The sequence below is a fragment of the Babylonia areolata genome, chromosome 1, assembly GCF_041734735.1.
Source record: "Babylonia areolata isolate BAREFJ2019XMU chromosome 1, ASM4173473v1, whole genome shotgun sequence".
NCBI classification, from domain to species: domain Eukaryota; kingdom Metazoa; phylum Mollusca; class Gastropoda; order Neogastropoda; family Buccinidae; genus Babylonia; species Babylonia areolata.
This window is the reverse complement of record NC_134876.1, coordinates 30,167,255-30,190,349: the sequence shown is the minus strand read 5'-3', so window position 1 is coordinate 30,190,349 and position 23,095 is coordinate 30,167,255. Positions and strand designations below refer to the sequence as shown.

General features: G+C 40.8%; 1 protein-coding gene across 1 annotated transcript in view; it reads left to right on the top strand.

Moving 5' to 3' along the window:
- LOC143281620 (dynein axonemal heavy chain 3-like) overlaps window positions 1-23,095 on the top strand; it is a 101,366-nt gene that overhangs the window by 15,701 nt on the left and 62,570 nt on the right. The window contains 22 exon segments of the mRNA XM_076586869.1: window positions 274-453; window positions 1,405-1,541; window positions 2,441-2,546; window positions 3,020-3,198; window positions 3,913-4,006; window positions 4,847-4,937; window positions 6,729-6,919; window positions 8,247-8,478; window positions 8,976-9,139; window positions 9,141-9,188; window positions 9,936-10,027; window positions 10,521-10,635; window positions 11,192-11,362; window positions 13,688-13,950; window positions 14,422-14,623; window positions 15,164-15,370; window positions 16,405-16,519; window positions 17,374-17,569; window positions 19,359-19,467; window positions 19,966-20,085; window positions 21,715-21,885; window positions 22,695-22,786. Coding sequence (XP_076442984.1) covers window positions 274-453; window positions 1,405-1,541; window positions 2,441-2,546; window positions 3,020-3,198; window positions 3,913-4,006; window positions 4,847-4,937; window positions 6,729-6,919; window positions 8,247-8,478; window positions 8,976-9,139; window positions 9,141-9,188; window positions 9,936-10,027; window positions 10,521-10,635; window positions 11,192-11,362; window positions 13,688-13,950; window positions 14,422-14,623; window positions 15,164-15,370; window positions 16,405-16,519; window positions 17,374-17,569; window positions 19,359-19,467; window positions 19,966-20,085; window positions 21,715-21,885; window positions 22,695-22,786 — 3,275 coding nt within the window.

Here is a 23,095-nt window from a genome sequence, read left to right as displayed (position 1 = left end):
GAAGCTTAACACATTTTAACGATTAGATTTTTTTTAAAGTGTATAACAAGTGAATCTTGAAGGCCTTGCCTCTCTTGTTTTTTTGTTGGTGTGGACCCATCTCTTATCATGCAGTTCACAGGAAGGTGATGACTTTGGGGATGATTTACTGTTTATATCCATCCCGCTCCTTTTGCTTCACATTGTATCATTTTCTTTTCTTTCCTTTCCTTTGAATCTCTGTTGTTGTTTTTTTCTTTCCCATAGACCTGTCTTTTTTTCTGTGCTTCACAGGCCGGCAATGACTTTGGGGAGGACTTTGATGAGCTGCAGTATGTGATGGCGCAAGTGATGATCATCAAGCTGAAGGTGGAGGAGCCCAAAATCATCTTCGACCCTCTCTTCAAGGAGATCAGAGACATCATCCTCCGCTGCTTCTCTGAAATCATCGCCAGTGGTGATGGACTGACCAGAGTGAGTTCAGCTTGTTGTGGCTTGTGTGTGTGTGTGTGTGTGTGTGTGTGTGTGAGGTGTGTGTGTGGTGTGGTGTGTGTCAAGAGGTGTGATTTGCATGGTGTGGTGTATGTGTTTGTATGTGTGTATCGTGTGGTGTGATACCTGTGAGAGGGAGTGAGAGAGGAAACACACACACACACGCACAGTGTCAAAAAGTGAAAAGAGCTTGTACTGTGACTCAGATGTGCATTTTTTACAATGAGAGCACCCCAGATTTCACGTGGAAAACTTTTTTTGTGTGTGACATGAAGTTAATGAATGCAAAATTACAAGATGACATTCATTATGACATAATGGAAACAGTGCAGCACATATTTTTTTCCTTATGCAAAACATACCATATTACATACAGTAAAGTTGCAATTTTTCTGAGTACTTAAATGGTCCCCCCAGCAAGGATGAGACTGTCATTCATAGTGAAGGCAGATAAATGCAGATCAATACACTCTGAATGAATGATTGAATGAATCTTTATTTTTCGAATGGTGGAGATACTCGCACATTGACTTACATATCTGCCGTTGTTCAAAGAGACACACAGATATTTACAAATATAAATGTTGATGTACTCAGTACATGTATACATTACAAGGATAACGCAGCGTCGAACTTAGAGACCCAGCAGTGCTCACATCTTTACGAAACAGAAGCAAGTAACACACAGACGCAGACACACACACACACACACACACACACACAATATGATTCTGATTCTGATTCACACACACCATGAAAAAACAAACAAACAAAAAACAAACAAACAAAAAACAAACAAAACTCACACACACACACACACTCACACACACACACACACCTACCCACCTAGCATAAATGCTACACCTGAATGATTCGAAATTTGAAATTTGCCGAGATGCTGAACTCATGACGTTGGTTGGTGGGCGTGGTCAGGTGGAGTGTGAGCTGTTCCCTGACATGCGGGGCCAGCGCCTGCTGCTGCGGTCAGTGAAGATTGAGGAGACCCTGGTCACAGACTACGTGGACAAGGCCATGGAGATCTTCAAGCTCAACACCGCTGGGCCCACAAAGTGAGTGTGGAAAATGTTTCAGTATTTGTATTGTATTTGCATTACTCTTTTTTGTCACAACAGATTTCTCTACGTGAAATTCGAGCTGCTCTCTCCACGGAGAGCGCATCGCTACACTGAGAGCACCGTGGGACTTTGGTTTATTGTCTCATCCTAATGACTAGCGTCCAGACCACCACTCAAGGTCTAGTGGAGGGGGAGAAAATACTGGCGACTGCAGGTATGATTCGAATCAATGTGTTCAGATTCTCTCGCTTTCTAGGCGGAGGTGTTACCTCTAGGCTAACACTCCACATTCGTTACCATGACCCCACTGGTACTGTATCTGGTATTGGTTGATTTTTTTATATTTTCTAGTCCGTAGAAAATAAATCAACAGAGAATGAAAGATATTGATTATATTTCTCTTCTTTTTCTTTTTTTTTCTTTGTTGTTGTTATTGCCAGACAGACCTCTTTTTTTTCTATTTTATTGAACAATAAGTAACCTTCAAAATAAAAAGACATAACTCAGATAAAAGACCAGTCTGAGTGTTTTGCATGTTCTTGTATAATACTGAAGAGGGATGGGTCATTGAGTGCAGTTTTCTTCCTCTCTTGAGGGATGGAGAGGAGAAGATGTTGATGAAGTGGGAGCAGCCAGTGAACCTACCTCCATCTGTAAAATGATCTCCCTTGCACCGTTTTACACTTCTCTCTTATCCCCGGTGCTCCATCTTGATTCCTGTCCCAGTTATGTTGCTGGCAGTGAGGTATTTTCAGTTTGTTTGTTGTCTGTCGATACTTTTTTATTTTCTAAATGTTTCAGCTCTTGCATGTGAAGTATATTTTAAAGAAAGACAAAAATACAAATCTGGTGGTTGATTGTTTTGAACTGGATGACTGAATGGTGTTATTCAGGTACCTGAATGTGTACAAAAAGTATGCTGACCTCCTGAACAACAAAGCTGACCAGGATGTCTCAGCCTTTCTGAGGGAACCTCACTCCATTCAGGCCTTCAAGCAGGTGGGGGCTTGTGAGATAGATATGTGCTTGCTTGCATGTATGTGTGCATATTCACAGATGTGTATGTGTATGAGTGTGTGTGTGTGTGTGTGTGTGTGTGTGTGTGTTTCAATCACAGGAAAAACATGATCAACGAATCAATGCATACTTACTGAATGACATGGTTGACCTGATTCAGTGATACTGGCCGTTCACACACACTCATTGCTGCGCAAACTCACAACAGCATCAAACGAATATGCTAGAACATGTTGGGTTTTTGTTTTCATGGATATTTTCATTGACAGAAATGTACTCAAGCAGACAAACTGACATGGTAATCAAAATAAATAAGCACCAAGGCAAAACTTCAAAACATTACCAGTGCATACAGTTTGAGTAGAGGTTTGTGGATTCTGCTTTGAAATCGCAAGAATCAGAAGAATTAGCTGTATATATAGTAAGCACAAAATTCTGTTTTTTTTAATGACTAGAAAATCCAAGAATATCAAGACCTGAAGGATGAAATCATGCTGCTGCGCATCACGGTGCCTCTCAGCATGTTCTGTCTGGACTGCGTCACCCTCAACAATGAGCTGGCTCTGCGTGCTCAGCGACTCAAAGAACGGCTGGTCGCCTTTGAGGTGGATGAAAACCGCGACCTCAACAGATCGTAAGTATATGTAATAAGTGTGCTTTGTTAATCAATTTATTGATTATTTTTTGTTAATTCTCTTTTTCCAAGAACAAGGTGAAAACACTGTCATCAGATATTGATAGTGATGCAATGTTATAAGGAGTGATAAGCATTTAATCAGTTTATTTCTTGGAGACATGTGATATGGGTAAGAATGGAAAGCAAGGTAGAGTTGAGAAAACTCATAGTTTTTTTTAGGCTGTGTGTCACTCTTGTGTGTCAGATGCGTCTTAAGAATTTTTGTTAAAAGGTTCATTAAAATCATGAAATGGGTGGCTCTCATGTATTAGGCACTGTGAAAATATGATCTAACAATGCTCAGAAGCAACTTGTGAACAATCAAACCATGGTCAAATGAAAACTACTGTCACAGTTTAGTCATATCCACAGTGACAACTCATTGATTTTGTTACAATGAAAGTTTCAGACATGTATTTCTTGCTGGTTGTTTTTTTTTTTTTTTGCTTTTCTTTTTCTTTTTTTTTGCTTTTGCCAGCTCTACCCCTCCACTTCCCTTTCTCACTGGAAACTCTGAGAAATATTTATCAGTAGATGTCAAGTTTGGTTTACGATACTTTCTTTGTGGAACTAGCCATGTTGATATAGTGGTGGGGAGATATAATACACCCCATCCCCTTTCTTTTATAAAATAAATACTAATGTAGCTGATGAAATGTTGTTTTTTTTCAGAATCTGCAAGCGGTATGATGAAATGGCCGACAAAGTCAGTGACATTCCTGACGCCACCAAGGAACTTGTTGACATTCAGCAGTACTTGAGACAGGTTTGATGCTGCAGCAGAACCTTTTTCTTTTTTCTTTTTTGTTGTTGTTTTGTTTTGTTTTTGCTCTGAAATGTTTATAGGCCTCCATTTCTTAATTTCAGAGTCAGAAAAGAAGTTGCCATGTCATGCATCTACATCTAGAAACATAATGTTGATTCATGACAGAAAGACTTGTTATAAGCTGAAAAATTGATGACAGCAATTCAGCCTTTTGTTAAGCTGTGATTATTGTGTTAAACAGTATCTGAAAAATAAAAAGAAGCAAACCAAGAAGAATCATATTCCTTGAAATATATGGATTCAGTTGTAACCTTTCTCTGTGTCTCTGTGCTTTTGTTGTCTTCTTTTTCTGCATTGGTGGGCTTTAACTCCCATGCTGACTTGTATGAGCAAGTGGGTTTTTACGTGCATGATCATTTTGCACAACCATGTAGGCAGCCATACTACATTTTGGGGAATGTGCATGCTGGGTATTTTTTTGTTTCCATTACCTGCTGAAATGCTGACATGGACTAGGGAATATTTAATGAGCGTGTTTGATCTTCTGCATGCACATGTGCACAGTGGTGGTTTGGGAACTAGCAGGTCTGCACATCTGTTGACCTGGGAAATCAAATAAATCTCCACTCTTAACCCACCAGTTTTCATGACCAGGGTTCTAACCCAGGACCCTTAAATTGAAAGTCCAGTACTTTAAACCACTCGGCAGTTGTGCCTGTCCTCTGTCTCTTTGTTTACAGCAGTAGATAGAAATGACTGAAACAAGGGGGCAGATTTCTAATCTTGAAAAATGATAAAGTTGGTACATATTTTTTTAATTTTATGTTATTTTGTTTTCAGTCAGAGGATGTGACAGTGTACAAACTGAAGGATGAAATCAGTGAAGCAGCCAGCAGGTTGATGTTCCTCCTGGACTATGCCATCTTTCCTTGTGAGTTGTGTCATCTAATCCTTTCTTTACTGCATGCAGAGTATATTGAGTAATGTATTGTGTTATATTGCATTAGTTTTTTTTTGTTTGTTTTGTTTTTGCTTTTGGTCATAACATGTGAAATTCAGGCTGCTCTCCTCTGGGAGAACACATCATCACAGTGTATTGTCGCCCATTTTATTTTTATTTTTTATCCTGTCTGCAGTTGTATTTGTTTTACTAAGGAAGAAAATTTTTCTTCAAAACTTTGCCAGGGACAACCCTTTTTGTTGCTGTGGGTTCTCATGTGTGCTGCTGCATATCTGCTGACCTGGGAGAACTAAAACAATCTCCGCGCCCATAATCCACCAGGATTCAAACCCAGAACCCTTAATTTAACCCCTAGGCTGCCTGCATGACGAGATAACTCGTCATGGCAAGCATGTATGCTTCGCTGCCTGCATGACGAGATAACTCGTCATCGAAATATTCTGACTTTTCCCTGGTTTGCATTCACTTCATTGGCAAAAATAGTGGTAGCTTTAGCCTGGGGAATCTCTCTAGATTCTATTCATAGCTAGAAACCCTATCTACGTCATGAAGCAGTCCTTTATTTGAACGTTTTGGTTGGGTCACCGTCCAAGTGTTTGCCTGACTTCTCTCCTCGCTCGCTCAACAAAATGTCGGACTGACGCCGTGCTCAAGACATGCGATCGTGACGAACTAAATCAACCAAGATTTCTTTCTTTACCTGATGCTCAGAAGGAATTGAAGCGTAAATTCGAAGAAGATAATGATGAACATTTATAGGACGATCTGATAGAAAATAAAGGGAGTAATCAAGAGAGTGGCCAAGATGCGACTGTCAATGAGTGATACCGGCTGTACAGATGTTAGCAGACGACAGATGACCGAATTAGCAGCAGAGCGATATTCTTGGCACGCAGCCAACGCGGTCTGATGAGAACTGAATCAAGTGACTGTGTGAGAGGGGTGAGGAGGAAGGGGGTGCAGACTGAGGGGGCGTGGCCTCACATCCATCGTATCACTTGGAGAAGTCACAATGTATTGTGTATCTATCTCTTAAAAAAAAATATATATATATATATTGTGGTTGTTCTAGTATGATTTTGTGTTTGCAGATATCCATTTGTCCAGAAAATATGATGTTTTTGTGCAAATTACCTGACTAATGTTTGTAATGAACAAGTTGAAAATGTGACAAAAAACAAAACACTGATTTCAAAACAACAGCATGTCTCTAAAAATATATAAAATGGGAAAACAGCATGTGTTTTGTATTCTTTATTCATTTACCTTTCAGAAAATATATACTTTTATGGGTCTTTCTCCAATAACAAAGAGCACAGAATTTTTTGAAAATTTATACCCGTTTTTTGTGAAAAAACGCTGGCAAATAGATTTCACTTAAATCTTATTTTCCTGGCAGCGAAAGGGTTAAAAGTTCAGCATGTTGACCCCCTCAGCTGTTGTTTATGCCATTAGTTAAAATGATAAACTTTGCAGTATTTCGTAAAGGGGTCAAGCACTGTATTAATTTTACTGTGTATGAAAAGAAAGAAACAAAACTGCTTTCCATAACTGGGAATTAAGACCCTCAAGTTGAAAGTTCAGTTCTTTAACCCCTCAGCTGTTGTGCTCATCACTGATAAAAGCTCTGAACTTTGCTGCAATATTTCCACAAAGGGGTCAAGCATTATATTTTAAGTATGTATGAATAAAAACCATGAAAAAAAAAGTTTCCAAAACAAATAAAAAAAAAAAAAACATGTCGTTTTCTGCGGTGGGCAGTTGAGGACATCAAGCTCAACAGCACGGTGTTCCACTGGCCTGAGCACATCCAGACGGTGTTTGAGCTGAGCAACAACCGCATGGCCAGCAAGAGAGAGAACCTGGAGGAGGACTTGAGGAAGAGAGTGTCCGCCTTTGAGGACAAGCTGGGCGAGTTCATGAAGGAGGTGGAGTCCTTCAAAAAGAAAGAGGTGAGGTGGATAATGGTTTAACGTTTTGCTCCAAACACATCTGTCAACCATATACATGTGGGCACGTTTCAACACACCATGTCAGCCATATGATATGCATGCATACTTCAACACACAGGCATATTTCAACACACCATATCAAATGTATGCATGCACGCACACTTCAACACACCATGCCAACTATTTTCATGCACACTTATTTCAACACACTGGGAAAGAGGTGAGGTGGAGAAAGTGAGAGTGAGTTGTTAAAGAAACTTCTCTCTCATTGATGCAAAAAAGGAAAGTGTGTGTGTATGTGGAGGGGGTTGTGGGGGCAGTGTGTATGTGTGTGTGTGTGTGTGTAAGTGAGGGGTGAGGGGGGTCGAGTTGATGGAGGCGGTGGGAGACCTTGAAGAAGAAAGAGGTGAGATGGAGAAACTGATTGTGAGTTGTTGAGAAAGCTTTTCTTTCATTGATAAAAAGGTGTGGGGGGTGAGGAGTGTGTGTGTATGTGTGTGTGTGGGGGGGGGGGGGGGGTTGAGTTTCCCCACCAATAGAACAATACTAACCTTTGCTCCCTGACCAAGTTTTGAAGTGAACAAGTTCATTATGTTGTTTTGACATGAATCGAAACCTATAAGTAAGAGCATCCTATCTAGAATATTTGGCGCAAGAAATTTTTTTTTTTCACACAGAAATTTGGCAATGAAAGACTTAAGTGTGTGAACATTCATCACCTTTTACCTGTTGTTTTCCCCCTTTAGCAGTTCATGAGCAGTGACGAGGTGCTAATGAACAGTTTTCTGCTTTAAGCATGTCAGTGTTTATCATCTTTCACCCATTGTCTTCCCTCGCCAGTTCATGAGCAGTGATGAGATGCTAATCAACGATTTTCTGCTTTATATCAACGTTCATCACCTGTTACCCATTGTTTTCCCTCACCAGTTCATGTGCAATGAACAGTTTTCCCTCACCAGTTAATGAGCAGTGATAAGATGCTAATGAACCGTTTTCCCTCACCAGTTCATGAGCAGTGACGAGATGCTAATGAACAGTTTTCCCTCACCAGTTAATGAGCAGTGATGAGATGCTAATGAACCGTTTTCCCTCACCAGTTCATGAGCAGTGACGAGATGCTAATGAACAGTTTTCCCTCACCAGTTCATGAGCAGTGACAAGATGCTAATGAACAGTTTTCCCTCACCAGTTCATGAGCAGTGACAAGATGCTAATGAACAGTTTTCCCTCACCAGTTCATGAGCAGTGACGAGATACTAATGAACAGTTTGCTGCTTTAAGTGTGTCAACATTCATCACCTTTTCACCCATCGTCTTCCCTCACCAGTTCATGAGCAGTGATGAGATGAAGTCCAACGTGGAGATCCTGTCACGTCTGACGGCCAACCTGGAGGCAGCCCGTGATGAACTGGAGGGGCTGAACACAGAGGAGGCCCTGTTCAAGTGGGAGCAGTCCGAGTTCCCTCAGCTGCAGCAGATGTTCACGCTGAAGGAGCCCTACGAGAAGCTGTGGACCACGGCCTGGTTCTTCCACCAGAAGAACGAGTCGTGGATCAATGGTAAGTGTAGTGTGTAGTGTAGTGTGTGTGTGTGTGTGTGTGTGTGTGTGTGTGTGTGTGTGTGTGTGTGTGTGTGTGTGTAGTGTAGTGTAGTGTAGTGTAGTTAGTGTGTGTGTGTGTGTGTGTGTGTGTGTGAGGGGGGCAGGTGAGGGGGAAAGGGCCAGTTGGAACAAATAAACAATCTTAGATTTTTCTGCAGTCTTTTGTTCGTTTACATTTTAGATAAATGCTTGTCCCAAATTTGTCCCGTTCTTGTTGAAATTTGAATGCATTTATCAGATTTGAATGCAAAACCAGACTGAAATATCATTCAGCAGACAATTATCAATGAATATATAAACAAATAATTCTTCCATTTATATTTACAAGAACAATAAAAAAAAAAATTTTTTAAGTGCAGCATATATATCTATATACAAATGTCATGGTTGAAAAAAAAAGAACGAAAGAAAGTTGTATTTGCTGTCCTTCCATCCCCCAAACCCTTCCCCGCACAGGTCCGTTCAAGGATCTGAACGCCGAAGACATCGACCAGGAGGTGAACGACATGTGGCGCACGGTGTACAAGCTGACCAAGACCTTCAGCGACCAGGCAGGGCCCCGCCGTGTGGCAGAGAGCGTCAGGTCCAAGATCGACAAGTTCAAGAACCACTTGCCCATCCTTGCACACCATCTGCAACCCTGGCATCCGCGACAGGCACTGGGATGCTGTGAGTTGGTTGTGGTGGTGGTGGGATTTTGTTGTTGTTGTTGTGGTTGTTGTTTTGTTTTCTGTGGTGTGATCGTGTGGTTTTGTGTCGTGTGTGTGTGTGTGTGTGTGTGTGTTTGTTGTGTGTGTGTGTGTGTGTGTTTGTGCATGTGTGTATGTGTGTTTGTATGTTTATGGCATATGTGTCATTGTACCACCATACATGTGTGTGTATGTCTGTGTGTACATTTATGCATGGTGTATGTGTCATTGTACCATCATATATGTGTGTGTATGTCTGTGCGTACATTTGTGCATGGTGTATGTGTCATTGTACCATCATATATGTGTGTGTATGTCTGTGCATACATTTGTGCATGACGTGTGTCATTAAACCACCATACATGTGTATGTATGTCTGTGCGTACATTTGTGCATGGCATATGTGTCATTGTACCATCATACATGTGTGTGTATGCCTGTGAGTACATTTGCGCATAGCATATGTGTCATTGTATCATCATACATGTGTGTGTATGTCTGTGCGTACATTTGTGCATGGCATGTTTGTCATTGTACCATCATCATACGTGGTACTGATATATAAAAGAAATATTCCATTTCATGATTTCAAAATAAGGGTTGATTTCCCTTTTCCTGGCATTGACAGTATAAACAGTTTGACACGTTAAGAACATTGCTGTCAGATGCACAACAGCAGGTAGAGTATATTGGTATGTGATTTAATTGGTATTGTTTTGTGATACAGATGAGTGACATTGTTGGGTTTGACATCCGGCCCCAAGAAGAGACATCCCTTCACAGCATGCTGGAGTATGGCCTCAACAAACATCTGGCAAAGTGAGTAGGCGGTTCTTTTTTGGTTGTCAAGTTTACTGTTAGTCCATATCAGATGAGGAAAAGAGTTCTCTTCGCATGGTGTGTTTTTACTGCTGTAGAGCCTCGTTAGAGGTTTTGATTCTTAGAAACACTTCACACACACACACGCACACACACACACATGCACACACATGCACACACACACACACACACATACATTTACACCCCCCCACACACAAACACATAAACAAACAAACAAACACAACCACACATACACGACCATGACTCACCCCCCCCCCCCCAACACCCTACCCCCACTCCCCACACACCCCTCTACACACAGAAAAGGAAACAACAACAACGAAAAAAAAAAAAAAACCCCAACCAAACCTACCCTGCCATATTTAAACAGCGTTTCTGCTGTACCTGATGACGAACAAAGGTGATGATGATGACGATGACAATCCAGTCCACACATGTAGTTGCTGATTGCACCCCCCTGTGATTTTTGCAGACTGGAGGAGATTGGTGCTGCCGCCGCCAAAGAGTACTCTCTGGAGAAGGCACTGGAGAAGATGAAGTTTGACTGGAAGGACCTCACTTTTGAGATGATCCCCTACAGAGACACGGTATGATGCTGTCACCTGCTCTTGTTCCGGTTGTTGTGTGTGTTGTTGCCTCTGTGAGTATGTGTGTCTATATGTGTGTGTGTGTGTGTGGTGTATAGTGTGTACATGTTTGTGTGTATTCGAGTGTGATTAAGCATGTGTGCTGTACAATGTTAGTACATGTGTGTGTGTGTTTTTGTGTGTGTGCATGTTATTTATCTTTATTTTTTCATTTATATATATATATATATATATATATATATATATATATATATATATATATATATATATATATATACGTGTGTGTGTGTATGTGTGTGAATGTGTGTGTTTTTGTGTGCATGAATGTATTCACATGTACACTTGACTCTCAAGATTTTTTTTTTTTTTAAACCATCATGCCCTGATATCTGTTTAAAAAAAAAAAAAAAAGTATTTATTTTGCTCTAAATCTAATGCAGAAACAAATCAAAGGGCATTTTCAACACTCAAGCTTTCACATGCATGGATAAAAAATAGAGGGGGAAAAACAACAACAGATATAAACATGTGCCTTGCCTTTTTTTTTTTTTTTCAGGGTGTGTCCATCCTGTCAGCCATCGACGACATCCAGCTGCTGCTGGATGACCACATCGTGAAGGCCCAGACCATGCGGGGCTCCCCTTTCATCAAGCCCTTCGAGGCGGAGATGAAGGAGTGGGAGGAGAAGCTGGTCCTCATGCAGGACATCCTGGACGAGTGGCTCAAGGTGAGTCAGTGAGCTGCGATCCCTCGCTCGCTTTCTTCCTCCGTCTCTCTCTCTCTCTCTCTCCCTCTCTGTCTCTCCTCTCTCTCTCTCCCTCCTCTCTCCCTCTCTGTCATTCTCTCTCTCTCTGTCCCTCTTCCTCTCTCTCTCTCTCTCCCTATCTCTCTCTCCTCTATCCCTCTCTCCCTCTAATTCTCTCTCTCTCCCTCTCTCTCGTCTCTCTCTCTCTCCCTCTTTCTCTCTCTCTCTCTATCCCCCCCCTCTCTCTCTCTCTCTCCCTCTCTGTCTCATCTCTATCTATCCCTCTGTCTCTCTCTCCCTCTCTCTCTCCTCTCGCTCTCACTCTGTCTCTCCCTCTGTCTCTGTCTCTCTCTCTCTCTCTCAACTTAGAGAAATTGTAACTTCGTAGTATGTCACGAATAATTGTTTCTCATTTCAAGTATTATTTTGTTGCAGTGTGATTTTTGTTCTTGAATGTTTTGTAATGGTAGTTGTTCATTTACCCCTTCATGAAGGCCTTCATGGCCTGATGAATAAACCATTTGCATTCTCTCTCTCTCTCTCTCTCTCTCTCTCTCTCTCTCTCTCTCTCTCTCTCTCTCTCTCCTTCTCTCTCCTAGTACATTATGCTTTAGGTGATGTTCACTTTCCATTGTATTATTATTATTATCATTATAACTGCTGTTTTTGTTGTTGTTATCAGTGGTTGTAGAAGTGCTATTTTTGTTTGTTTTGTTAGTTTTGTTTTGCACTTCAACTTTCCTTTCCACTATCAGATATTGTGTTTATTTTCGCCATTGCGTTTGTTGATTATTTGTGACATATGAAAGAGCACAATAGATAAGCTCAGGGTTGTTGTTGCTCAAGTTCTGCCTTTTTGACTCACTTGTGTAAACAAAGTGATTCTATGTTTTAACCCGGTGTTCGGTTTGTGTGTGTGTGTGTGTGTGTGTCTGTGTCTGTGTGTCTGTGGTAAACTTTAACATTGACATTTTCTGTGCAAATACTTTGTCAGTTGACACCAAATTAGGCATAAAAATAGGAAAAATTCAGTTCTTTCCAGTCATCTTGCTTAAAACAATATTGCACCTCTGGGATGGGCACAAAAAAATTTAAAAAATGAAGCCTAATTATATGCAAACTGCATTTACTGTTGTATTTATATTTTTTTGTATTCTCTAAACTTGGCAGTTTGAACTGATATTCTGACCCAACAACAAGAGGAGTCATTATTATCATTTTTTGTTCAAACAGGAACTTCTTTTGCTAAGCATGGAAGTTTTATTTATTTTGCAAACGTTTTGGTGCAGATAGTAAAGAAGGGAAATTACTCTGTAATTAATGCTAGGGGACTTAATTTGCTTTAAACTGATCTTTCTCATCTTAAACATTACATTTGAAATTATACTCAGTACATAAAAAGCTTGGATTTTTTTTTTTTAAGTGTATCACAAGTGAGTCTTGAAGGCCTTGCCTCTCTTGTTCATTATTGAACGCTGTATTTTGTCTTCTTTCTTGATATTGTGTTGTATTGTGTTGTGTTGTATTGTATCATATTGTATTTATTGTATCGTATTGTATGGCTCAGGGTGAGCTGTGATCCCTGTCTCTGCAGTCTGTTAGTCTAGACGTCTTACATTGTGTTCTCTTGTTGTGTTGTGTTGTGTTGTGTTGCGTTGTGTTTCGTTGCATTGCGTTGCGTTTGCATTTGCGTTTGCGTTGCGTTGTGTTGTGTTGCTTTGCGTTGCTTTTTGTTGTGTTGTATTTATTGTATTGAACTGTGTGGTTCAGGGTGAGCTGTGATTCCCCTCTCGGGGTCTGTATGTTTGTCATACATTGTGTTGTGTTGAATTGTATTGTGTTGTGTTGTATTGTTTTCTGTTGTATTGTGTTGTGTTGTATCATATTGTACTATAATTATATATCATATTGACAGTTATTGGATTTATTAGAGTGCCACCCCTCCCAGTGTCAAGCAAAATGATTAATTAAAGTTTTATCTGTTCAATTGATCAATATAACAGACTGATTTTTTCCCACACCCCTAGTGTCAAGCTTCAATATTGATTGAGTGATTGATTAGAGTTGATTTGATTGATTGACTGATCAGTCTGACTGATTGATATTTTCACACCCTAGTTTTAAGCAACTTCTTTTTCTTCTTCTTCTTCATGTTGTTTTATTGTCTATTCACTCCAAGATGATTTAGATGGTTCAAGCAATATGAACTGAGAAATTATGGAGATTAGAATTGATTAGATTGGACTTGGCTAATTTATCCAACTGACTGATTGATATTTTTTTTCACCCTCCACCCTCCCTTGCCAGTGCCAAGCCACATGGCTGTACCTGGAGCCCATCTTCAGCTCGGAGGACATCATGGCCCAGATGCCAGAGGAAGGGCGCAAGTTTGGCATCGTGGACTCCTACTGGCGGGACATCATGACCGAGACCGTGAAGGACACCAACTGCCTGGTGGCCACGGGCCAGAACAACATGCTGGGCCGTCTGAAGGAGGCCAACACCCTCCTCGAGGAGATCCAGAAGGGCCTTAACGCCTACCTGGAGAAGAAGCGTCTCTACTTCCCCAGGTGAGTCTTTCTTGCTATGAGACATCTGGTGATTTGTTTATTAGGTTTGTGTATTGTTGTTGTTGTTTTAAGAATTTATTTAATTGCAGCTGTCTTGAAAAAAATATATTGGCAGTGTGTTGACAAAGAATTGCTTTTCCAGTTTGATGTTTGAGATTTATAAGTTTTGTATATTCTTTTTTAAATGAGGTGGATAATATTGTAAATGCTGTGACTTGTGGCTGTTCCTCTTATGGTATTTTATTTATTTGAAAAAAGAAGTATGTCAAAAAAGACAGAACAGGAGAAAAACAACAACAGAAAGACCGTAAACCTTTTGGGGACAAATTTTTTTGGGGGGAATCTAGTTTCCAAGCTTTCTATGGATGTGTTGACAATACACCAATCATTTACTTTTTTTTCTGTAGGTTCTAATTCGTGTCAGATGATGAAAAGTAACAATAATCTTCAAAACGTTTGCCGTTTCTTCAGGTTCTTCTTCTTGTCGAATGATGAGCTGCTGGAGATCCTGTCTGAGACCAAGGACCCCACCCGTGTACAGCCCCATCTGAAGAAGTGCTTTGAGGGCATCCACAAGCTGGAGTTCACCGAGCAGCAGGAGATTGTCGGCATGATCTCCGCAGAAAAAGAGACTGTGCCTTTCGTAAACAAGATCTTCCCAGCCAAAGCCAAGGTGAGTCATGCTTTTCCACGTGCATTTACCTTTGGTTTTAATGCTGTGTAACTTTACTTATACTTGTCAGTTTAAAGGTCTTTTCTTCTTCTTCTTCAGCATTTGTGGGGTGCATGTCTGCTCATATATGTGGGCAGGCTTTTATATGTATGACCCTAATTTTTTGCCATTTAGACAGTTATGGTCCTTATTTTGGGGGGGACGGGGGAAGGAGTGCCATTTGAAGTCACATAATCTGTAGTTCGTAGTTAGATTTGCATATATTAACAGACATGGTAGCAGCACTGAATTTTGAAATACCAGTCAAGAAGCCAAACTTACATATGCAGAAAGAAAGACACCATCCTTAGGTTTACCAGTACTTACACACACACACACACACACACACACACACACACACATCTCTCTCTCTCTCTCTCTCTCTCTCTCTATATATATATATATACACATATACATATGAGTGAAGTTGGGGGGACACAGCCCACAGCCGCAGAGGAAGCAACAACCTGACACCTGGTGCCACTGTGTGTGTGTGTGCAGGGCATGGTGGAGAAGTGGCTCCTGCAGGTGGAGGACATGATGATCATGAGCGTGCGCAAGGTGGTGCTGGACTCCATCCAGGCCTACCGGGACTCCCCCCGCAAGCGCTGGGTCATCGAGTGGCCCGGCCAGGTCATCCTGTGCGTGTCCACCATCTTCTGGACCACTGAGGTCATCGAGGCCATGGGGCAGAAGGACGGGCTGCAGGTAGGCGTTGTGTTGTGGGGCACCTTGTCGCTGACAGTTTAGGCATCACGTTCTATGGGTTTGTTGTATATGTGTATGTTACATATTTATACAGGTAAAAAAAAAAAAAAGGGAGATATTTGTATACCTATTTACTGTGTGATAGTCAGTCATGTCCGACTATGACTATCAGAACAGCAGAGGAGGAAACTGCTGTCTTGACTGTCTGGGCTAGAATTTGATTATAGTGGAGAGTGTCTTGCCCAAGTTACACCCCAACTCTCTCTGCCAAGCAGGTTTTAAGACTCGTACAATTTTGCCTCCTAGCTTGAGAATCATAGTCCTTCACAAAAGACAAAGCTGTAAATATATAGATATAGGTATAGGTATATGTATGATATATATATATATATATACTATCTCTGTTTTTTGTTGTTGTTGTTTGTTTTTTTTGTTAAGCTTGATATACATAATCTTTCTATGTTTGTTTTCTTCTTTTTTGTTGTTTTTCTCTTTGATATACATATTTTCTCTGTGTTTGTTTTCATTTTTTGGTTGTGTGTTGTATGTAGAAGACTTTTTTGTTTAAACATGTTAGGTACGTGCATACTTGCTATTTTTTGTATAAGCGTATAATGTATTTGCATCACAAAAATGAGCCTGTATTTATTGTAATCATACATCTAGAAAAGGAACATGTTGTATGTTGTGTGTTGTACCTTGTGTTCCTGATCTCATCCTTCATGGTTAGTACGTTTTTTGTTGTTGTTGTAATTTGGAGAGTTAATCATGATTGCTGAACTTGCTCTAACATTTTGTTTTTGTTGTTGTAATTTATACAGTTTACCATTGTCTTTTATAAGAATACTGTCATGATGTTGTAAGTAAATGGGATGATTGTGTGAATCTGGAATTTTGAGTATGGTCCCTGTGTTTATGCTTTGGAAGAGGTACGGATGTGTTGAGGTGAATATTGTGAAATGTCCTTCTGCAATATAAACAAAGCTTTTTTTTTTTTATAAAAAACAACAACAACAACTATCCATCAATTTCAGAAATACCTGGAGAAGAGCAACAAGCAGATTGAAGAAATTGTGGAACTGGTGCGAGGCAAACTGGAGTCTGGTGCTCGCATCACTCTCGGCGCTCTCACTGTCATTGATGTACACGGTAAGTAGTTCTTTTTTTTTCTTCACAAAATGGAAAGAGAATAATATCATCATTTGTACATGTATTGATTGTTGTTAGAAAATGAATTTTTAAGGATAGAATGATTAAATTTGCTTTACCTGAGACTTTGGCAAGCAGATACCGGGCAGAATGTTGCTAATGCCATTGTTTTTCTCAGTGCTGGGTTGTGTGCTGAAGTAAAGAGGGTTGGACTGACCACAGCAAGGGGTATGAGGCATAGGGGATGGAATGCATGATGGTGGTGGGGTCAGGGTGATGTGTTAATGGTTATTTCCTCCTGCATCTTCTCCTGCATTTGTGTTTGCAACTTATATATTCACTTGTATGTACGAGTGGGCTTAATGTGCATGACTGTTTTCAATCCGCTGTGTATGCAGCCATACTCCATTTTCATGTGTGTGGATGCAGAGTGTGTTCTTGTTTACATATCCCACCAGATGCTGACTTGGATAGTGGTATATTTAACATATGTATTGGACCTCCTACATACGTTTACACATAAAAGGAATTCAGGCACCAGCAGGCCAGCACATTTGATGTCCTGGTAGATCAGAAAAATATCTCCAGCCTTAATTGACCAGACACCATGATCGTGATTCAAACCCAGGATCCTCAGATTTAAAGTCCATTCCTCTAGCTACTTGGCTGCCATACCCATCAGATGATGCTACCAGGGCTGACCACAGATATTTTGTAGTAAGGAGCATGAGGCATGATGGCTGGAATAGGGGGTGAAGTGTCATGGTTTATTCCCTTCAGCAGTTGTTCATGATGCAGAGCTCTGTGTGTGTGTGTGTGTGTGTGTGTGTGTGTGTGTGCACGCACATGTGCAGCCCGTGATGTGGTGGCCCAGATGACCAAAGACAACATCAGCAGTGCCCATGACTTCAGCTGGCTGGCTCAGCTCAGGTACTACTGGGAAGAGGACGTTATCGTTCGCATGATCACCACAGACATCAAGTACGGTTACGAGTACCTGGGCAACACACCACGTCTGGTCATCACACCTCTAACCGACAGGTGCTACAGGTAAGACTGAGTCACAAGAATTTCCAGTCAGGTGGTGGGGTGGGAGGGTGGTTGTTGAGGAGGGGGGCCGGAGTGTTGATTAAAGTGGTGTTTTTGTTTTCAGTTTATATTGCGTACCAAGTCACCTTTGGTATCTGATTTTATTTTTGGATTTGTAACTTGCTGCATGTATGTTCATGTGAATCTTTTTAAAGGAATGTTTTTGTCATAATCAAAACATAATTACTGTACTCATTTTTCAGAATTTTTGTGAAAAAATTCTTATGCTATACACACGCATGTTTGAGATCCTGTGTTACAGATGCCAGTCCCATTGTTTTCCGAATACTTGCACACTAGGGACTGTGGTTTTGGAAATCTCTGCCATAAAATATCAGACACTGTTCTACTTTACATTAAAAAAAAAATCTAACCTAAAAGATATTAGTTCAGACAACACTTATAACTATGTATCCTTCTTCCGCCAGACAGTGTGGGTGTAAGTTGTGAGTGATGTTGCCCTGTTTTGTGTGTGTGTGTGTGTGTTTGTATCTTAACATTTTAAATAGTTTTCCCGTCTTATTCTACCACATATATTGCTAAATGCAATTAAGAGATGCAGGTTAAGTGCTGTGTAAATGCACATTCTTCTTGTTGTTCTTCTTTTTCATGTTCTTGTTCTTCTTTCTCTTTTTGTTCTTCTTGTTTTTGTCATTGTTGTTCTTGTTCTTCTTTCTCTTTTTGTTCTTCTTGTTTTTGTCATTGTTGTTGTTGTTCTTCTTGCTTTTGTTCTTCTCTGTCTTGTTGTTGTTGTTCTTCTTCTTGTTCTTCTTGTTGTTCTTCTTCTTGTTCTTGTTCTTGTTGTTGTTCTTCTTCTCATCATTATGATTTTTCCCTTTGCAGTGAAGGTTATATTTGTTAAGAAACACATGCAATCAAATTCCACATTTGGGTCACCAATGTAGCAAAAGATACACAATCACATTTCATCAAAAACCAGTGAAGCAATACACAGTAGAATCTGCTTCAAGGAGTGTATATAAACACTGACTGTCGCTCCTCAAAAGTTATATCATTAACTCACTCCAGACGAAAGGCCTCGATTGGGGCCCAGCTGTTTACAAATGTTGCAGACGAAGATAGTTTTGAATTTATGGAGTGGCACCTAATTTCCATAATGAAGTTATGAGCTAAGAATATCTTAACTGACCTTTCCACTCTCCACTGCGACCAGTAAATGCAGTGTGTGTTGCTGTGCTCGCAAGCAGGAGAGTTATTTTCGAGGTGACTGGTTTACGTGAACAGTGCATGTCAACAGTGGCGTCTGACCCAGTTTCGTCTCAGTCACAAGGCAGACAACAGAATTAGATGAACAGGCCCTATCATGGCTGTTTTAGATTCTGAATTTAATCTGTTTCAAACTCTTTGTGCTTTCCTGGATTCATTTACATGTCATCAGCATATGCAAATTTCAAACAAAAAATATGAATACTTTCATCATCTCACTGTATGTTAGCATAAGAAGACAGGAAGTTTTATATTTTGTCCCCTACTAACTTGTTATCCTACTGATCAGTTTTGAAGTTTTCTGTTTGTAAATTATAACATTTGTTTTTTCTGGGGCGATTTTATTTCTTTCCCATACAAATGAATTGTTTGTGGGGAAAGTCAGGGGAGCTAACTGGCAGTATTTAGTGAGTCAATTGCAAAGAATCTCTCTCTCTCTCTCTCTCTCTCTCTCTCTCTCTCTCTCTCTCTCTCTCTCTGTGTGTGTGTGTGTGTGTGTGTGTGTGTGTGTGTGTGTCCCCAGAACCCTGATGGGAGCCCTGAAGCTGAACCTGGGAGGTGCCCCTGAGGGCCCAGCTGGCACTGGCAAGACTGAGACCTGCAAAGATCTGGCCAAGGCTGTGGCCAAACAGGTATTGCTGGTTTCCACACATGGTTTATGTGTTTACAATGTCAATGTGGCTATTTTCATAACTGAAATATAAGCTAAGGCCTTCTCAAACATTAATTTGATTTGGTGACTTAAAAAAAAAGAAGAAAAGAGTAATTAATTTTGTAGTATATCACATTTTCATGAAATTTTCTGTCTGTAAAGATGTTCTTCTTGTTGTGTTGAACAGACTCAAAAACAAATGTTAAAAGCTGATCTTGGATATCTATCCATTTTGGGAACAATTTCTTTTTATTCTGCATTCACAGGTTAGCAACTCCCACATTATATTTGTATGAAGGACTAATCTTTGTATATGACCATTTTAACACTGTTGTGTGTGCAGCCTTTTTCTGTTTTGGGGAATAGGGAATGATATGATATCAGAGATATGCCAATGTGATTTTTCCTTCCTTTCTATGTCAGTTACAAATGTATAGAAAATAAATTTATGAATTTTTTTTTTTTCTGTGATGACCAGTGTGTGGTGTTCAACTGCTCTGACGGTCTGGACTTCAAGGCCATGGGCAAGTTCTTCAAGGGTCTGGCCCAGGCTGGGGCTTGGGCATGCTTCGATGAGTTCAACCGCATCGAGCTGGAGGTACTGTCATCCTTTGTGTGATGCCGAGGGTCTTCCAGTATGAATACCACACCTGCCTTCTGGAAATTTTGTGCTGGAAATTTCCGCTTTTCTATTACTCTCATTGTTTCTGCCTGTTTTTTTTTTCTCTTCACTATTTTCTGCTTTTTTCTGCCTCCCCAGTCCATTCCCTTACCATAAGCAACAATGTCCTGTCATGTCAGGCGCTGTTGGACTTCAAGCAAAAATGTTGTCAGGTGCTGTTAGCAACAATGTGATATGGTGTCTGGTGCTTTCGGCTGGACTGTGAACAACAGTGGCCTGTTAATTCAGGTGCTGTTTGCTGGACTAAAACAACAGTGTTATGTCATTTCAGGTGCTTTTGGCTTGATGAAAGCAACAGTGTTATGTCATGTCAGGAGCTTTTGGCTTGATGAAAGCATCAGTGTTATGTCATTTCATGTACTTTTGGCTTGACGAAAGTAAGTGTTATGTCATTTCAGGTGCTGTTGGCTTGACGAAAGCAACAGTGTTATGTCATTTCAGGTGCTTTTGGCTTGATGAAAGCAACAGTGTTATGTCATGTCAGGTGCTTTTGGCTTGATGAAAGCATCAGTGTTATGTCATTTCATGTACTTTTGGCTTGATGAAAGCAACAGTGTTATGTCATGTCAGGTGCTTTTGGCTGGACTAAAGGCAGCAGTGTCCTGTCACGTCAGGTGCTGTTCTCCAGAATGTGAATAAACAGTGTCAATGTCAGATCAGTTGCTGTTGTCTGGAATGTTAACAATGCCAATGTCACATCAGGTGCTGTTGTCTGGAATGTTAACAGCAATGTCAATGTCTCATCAGGTTCTGTTGTCTGGAATGTTAACAATGCCAATGTCACATCAGGTGCTGTTGTCTGGAATGTTAACAACAATGTCAATGTCTCATCAGGTTCTGTTCTCTGGAATGTTAACAATGCCAATGTCACATCAGGTGCTGTTGTCTGGAATGTTAACAACAATGTCAATGTCTCATCAGGTTCTGTTGTCTGGAATGTTAATAATGTCAATGTCACATCGGGTGCTTTTGTCTGGAATGTTAACAATAATGTCAATGTCTCATCAGGTTCTGTTGTCTGGAATGTTAACAATGCCAATGTCACATCAGGTGCTGTTGTCTGGAATGTTAAAAACAATGTCAATGTCTCATCAGGTTCTGTTGTCTGGAATGTTAACAATGCCAATGTCACATCAGGTGCTGTTGTCTGGAATGTTAAAAACAATGTCAATGTCTCATCAGGTTCTGTTGTTTGGAATGTTAACAATGTCAATGTCGCATCAGGTGCTTTTGTCTGGAATGTAAACAGCAGTGTCCTGTCACATCAGGTTCTGTTGTCTGGAATGTTAACAATGCCAATGTCACATCAGGTGCTGTTGTCTGGAATGTTAAAAACAATGTCAATGTCTCATCAGGTTCTGTTGTTTGGAATGTTAACAATGTCAATGTCGCATCAGGTGCTTTTGTCTGGAATGTAAACAGCAGTGTCCTGTCACATCAGGTGCTGTTGTCTTGATTGTTAACAAGCAATATCAATGTCACGTCAGGTGCTGGATGTTTTAACAAGGTCTGGAATGCTAACCAACTATGTCGATACCATGCCAGGTGCTGTCGGTGGTGGCCCAGCAGATTCAGTCCATCCAGATGGCCATCGCCGCCAACCTCAAGCGCTTCATCTTTGAGGGCACAGAGCTGGCCCTGGACCCCACCTGCACCATGTTCATCACTATGAACCCTGGGTACGCCGGGCGTCAGGAGCTGCCTGACAACCTGAAGGTGAGGGGGTGTTCTGAGCTGTGCTGTTATGTCACTCCCCAACCAAGCAGTCAGTAATGGCTGATGCAAGTGATTGAGAGGGTCATACACGTAAAATGTTACATGTCTGACTGAGTGTGTATGTGTACGTGCCTGAAATCTGATTGAATGATGCAGGAAATGAATGATGAGTGACCAATGGCAGCCGTCAGTCAGCTCTACCCAGGTAGGCAGCCTGTCGTGCAAATGACCCCGTGTTTGTACAGCGCTTAGAGCTTGGTCTCTGACCGAGGATAGGTGCTATATAAGTATACATATCATTATCATCAGCATGAAACGTGTTTCATATTTTTCATTTATAACATTTTCATGTACCCCCTATAAGGTTTCTTGAAATGTCTTGTCTTGGAAAAAAGGGGGGGGGGCGGGGGGGCTATGAAGGCAAAAAGGTGTTATATTTCGGTCTGGGTAGGGTATTGGAAAGTTTTTATTCAAATGGGAATTGGGAATAAATTCACTTTTGTGTATGGAAACCCACACGCGCACACACACACACACACACACACACACACACACACACACACACACACACACACACACATACACACACATACACATACACACACACACACACACACACACACACACACATACACACACACACACACACACACACACTCACTTGCTCATCACTACACAAAGATACATTTACATGACAATTTCAGAGATGTAACATGCTGCTATGTCCAAATATTCAGTCACCTACAAACTCAGCACAGGACGGCTGTGTGGTCATGTCACACTTGGCTGACGATGTGTCCATTGTGCAGGTGCTGTTCCGTACAGTGGCCATGATGGTGCCAGACTATGGCATGATTGGAGAAATTGTCCTCTACTCCATGGGCTTCGTGGATGCCAGAAGGTAGGATTTTAGTCAGCAGAACACTGGGAACAGAGTAAGGGAGGGGAAAAGTGGAGATGAAATAGAATCGAACAAAATGAAACAAAATGTCATTTATATCGAGGGTTTTGAGATTATCAAGTGTTCGTGTCATTTTTCCACCCTTCCCTGGGGTAAAAGAAAGAGAGAGAGAGAAATAAAGAGACGGGGGAGTGTGTGTGTGTGGGGGGAGGTTAGCAGAGAGAAGGAGGGGGGGGGGGGGGAATAGTCCATATGTTTGAATGAGAGTGTGCATCCATAGTTCATGTGTGAGTAAGACAGGAAATCATT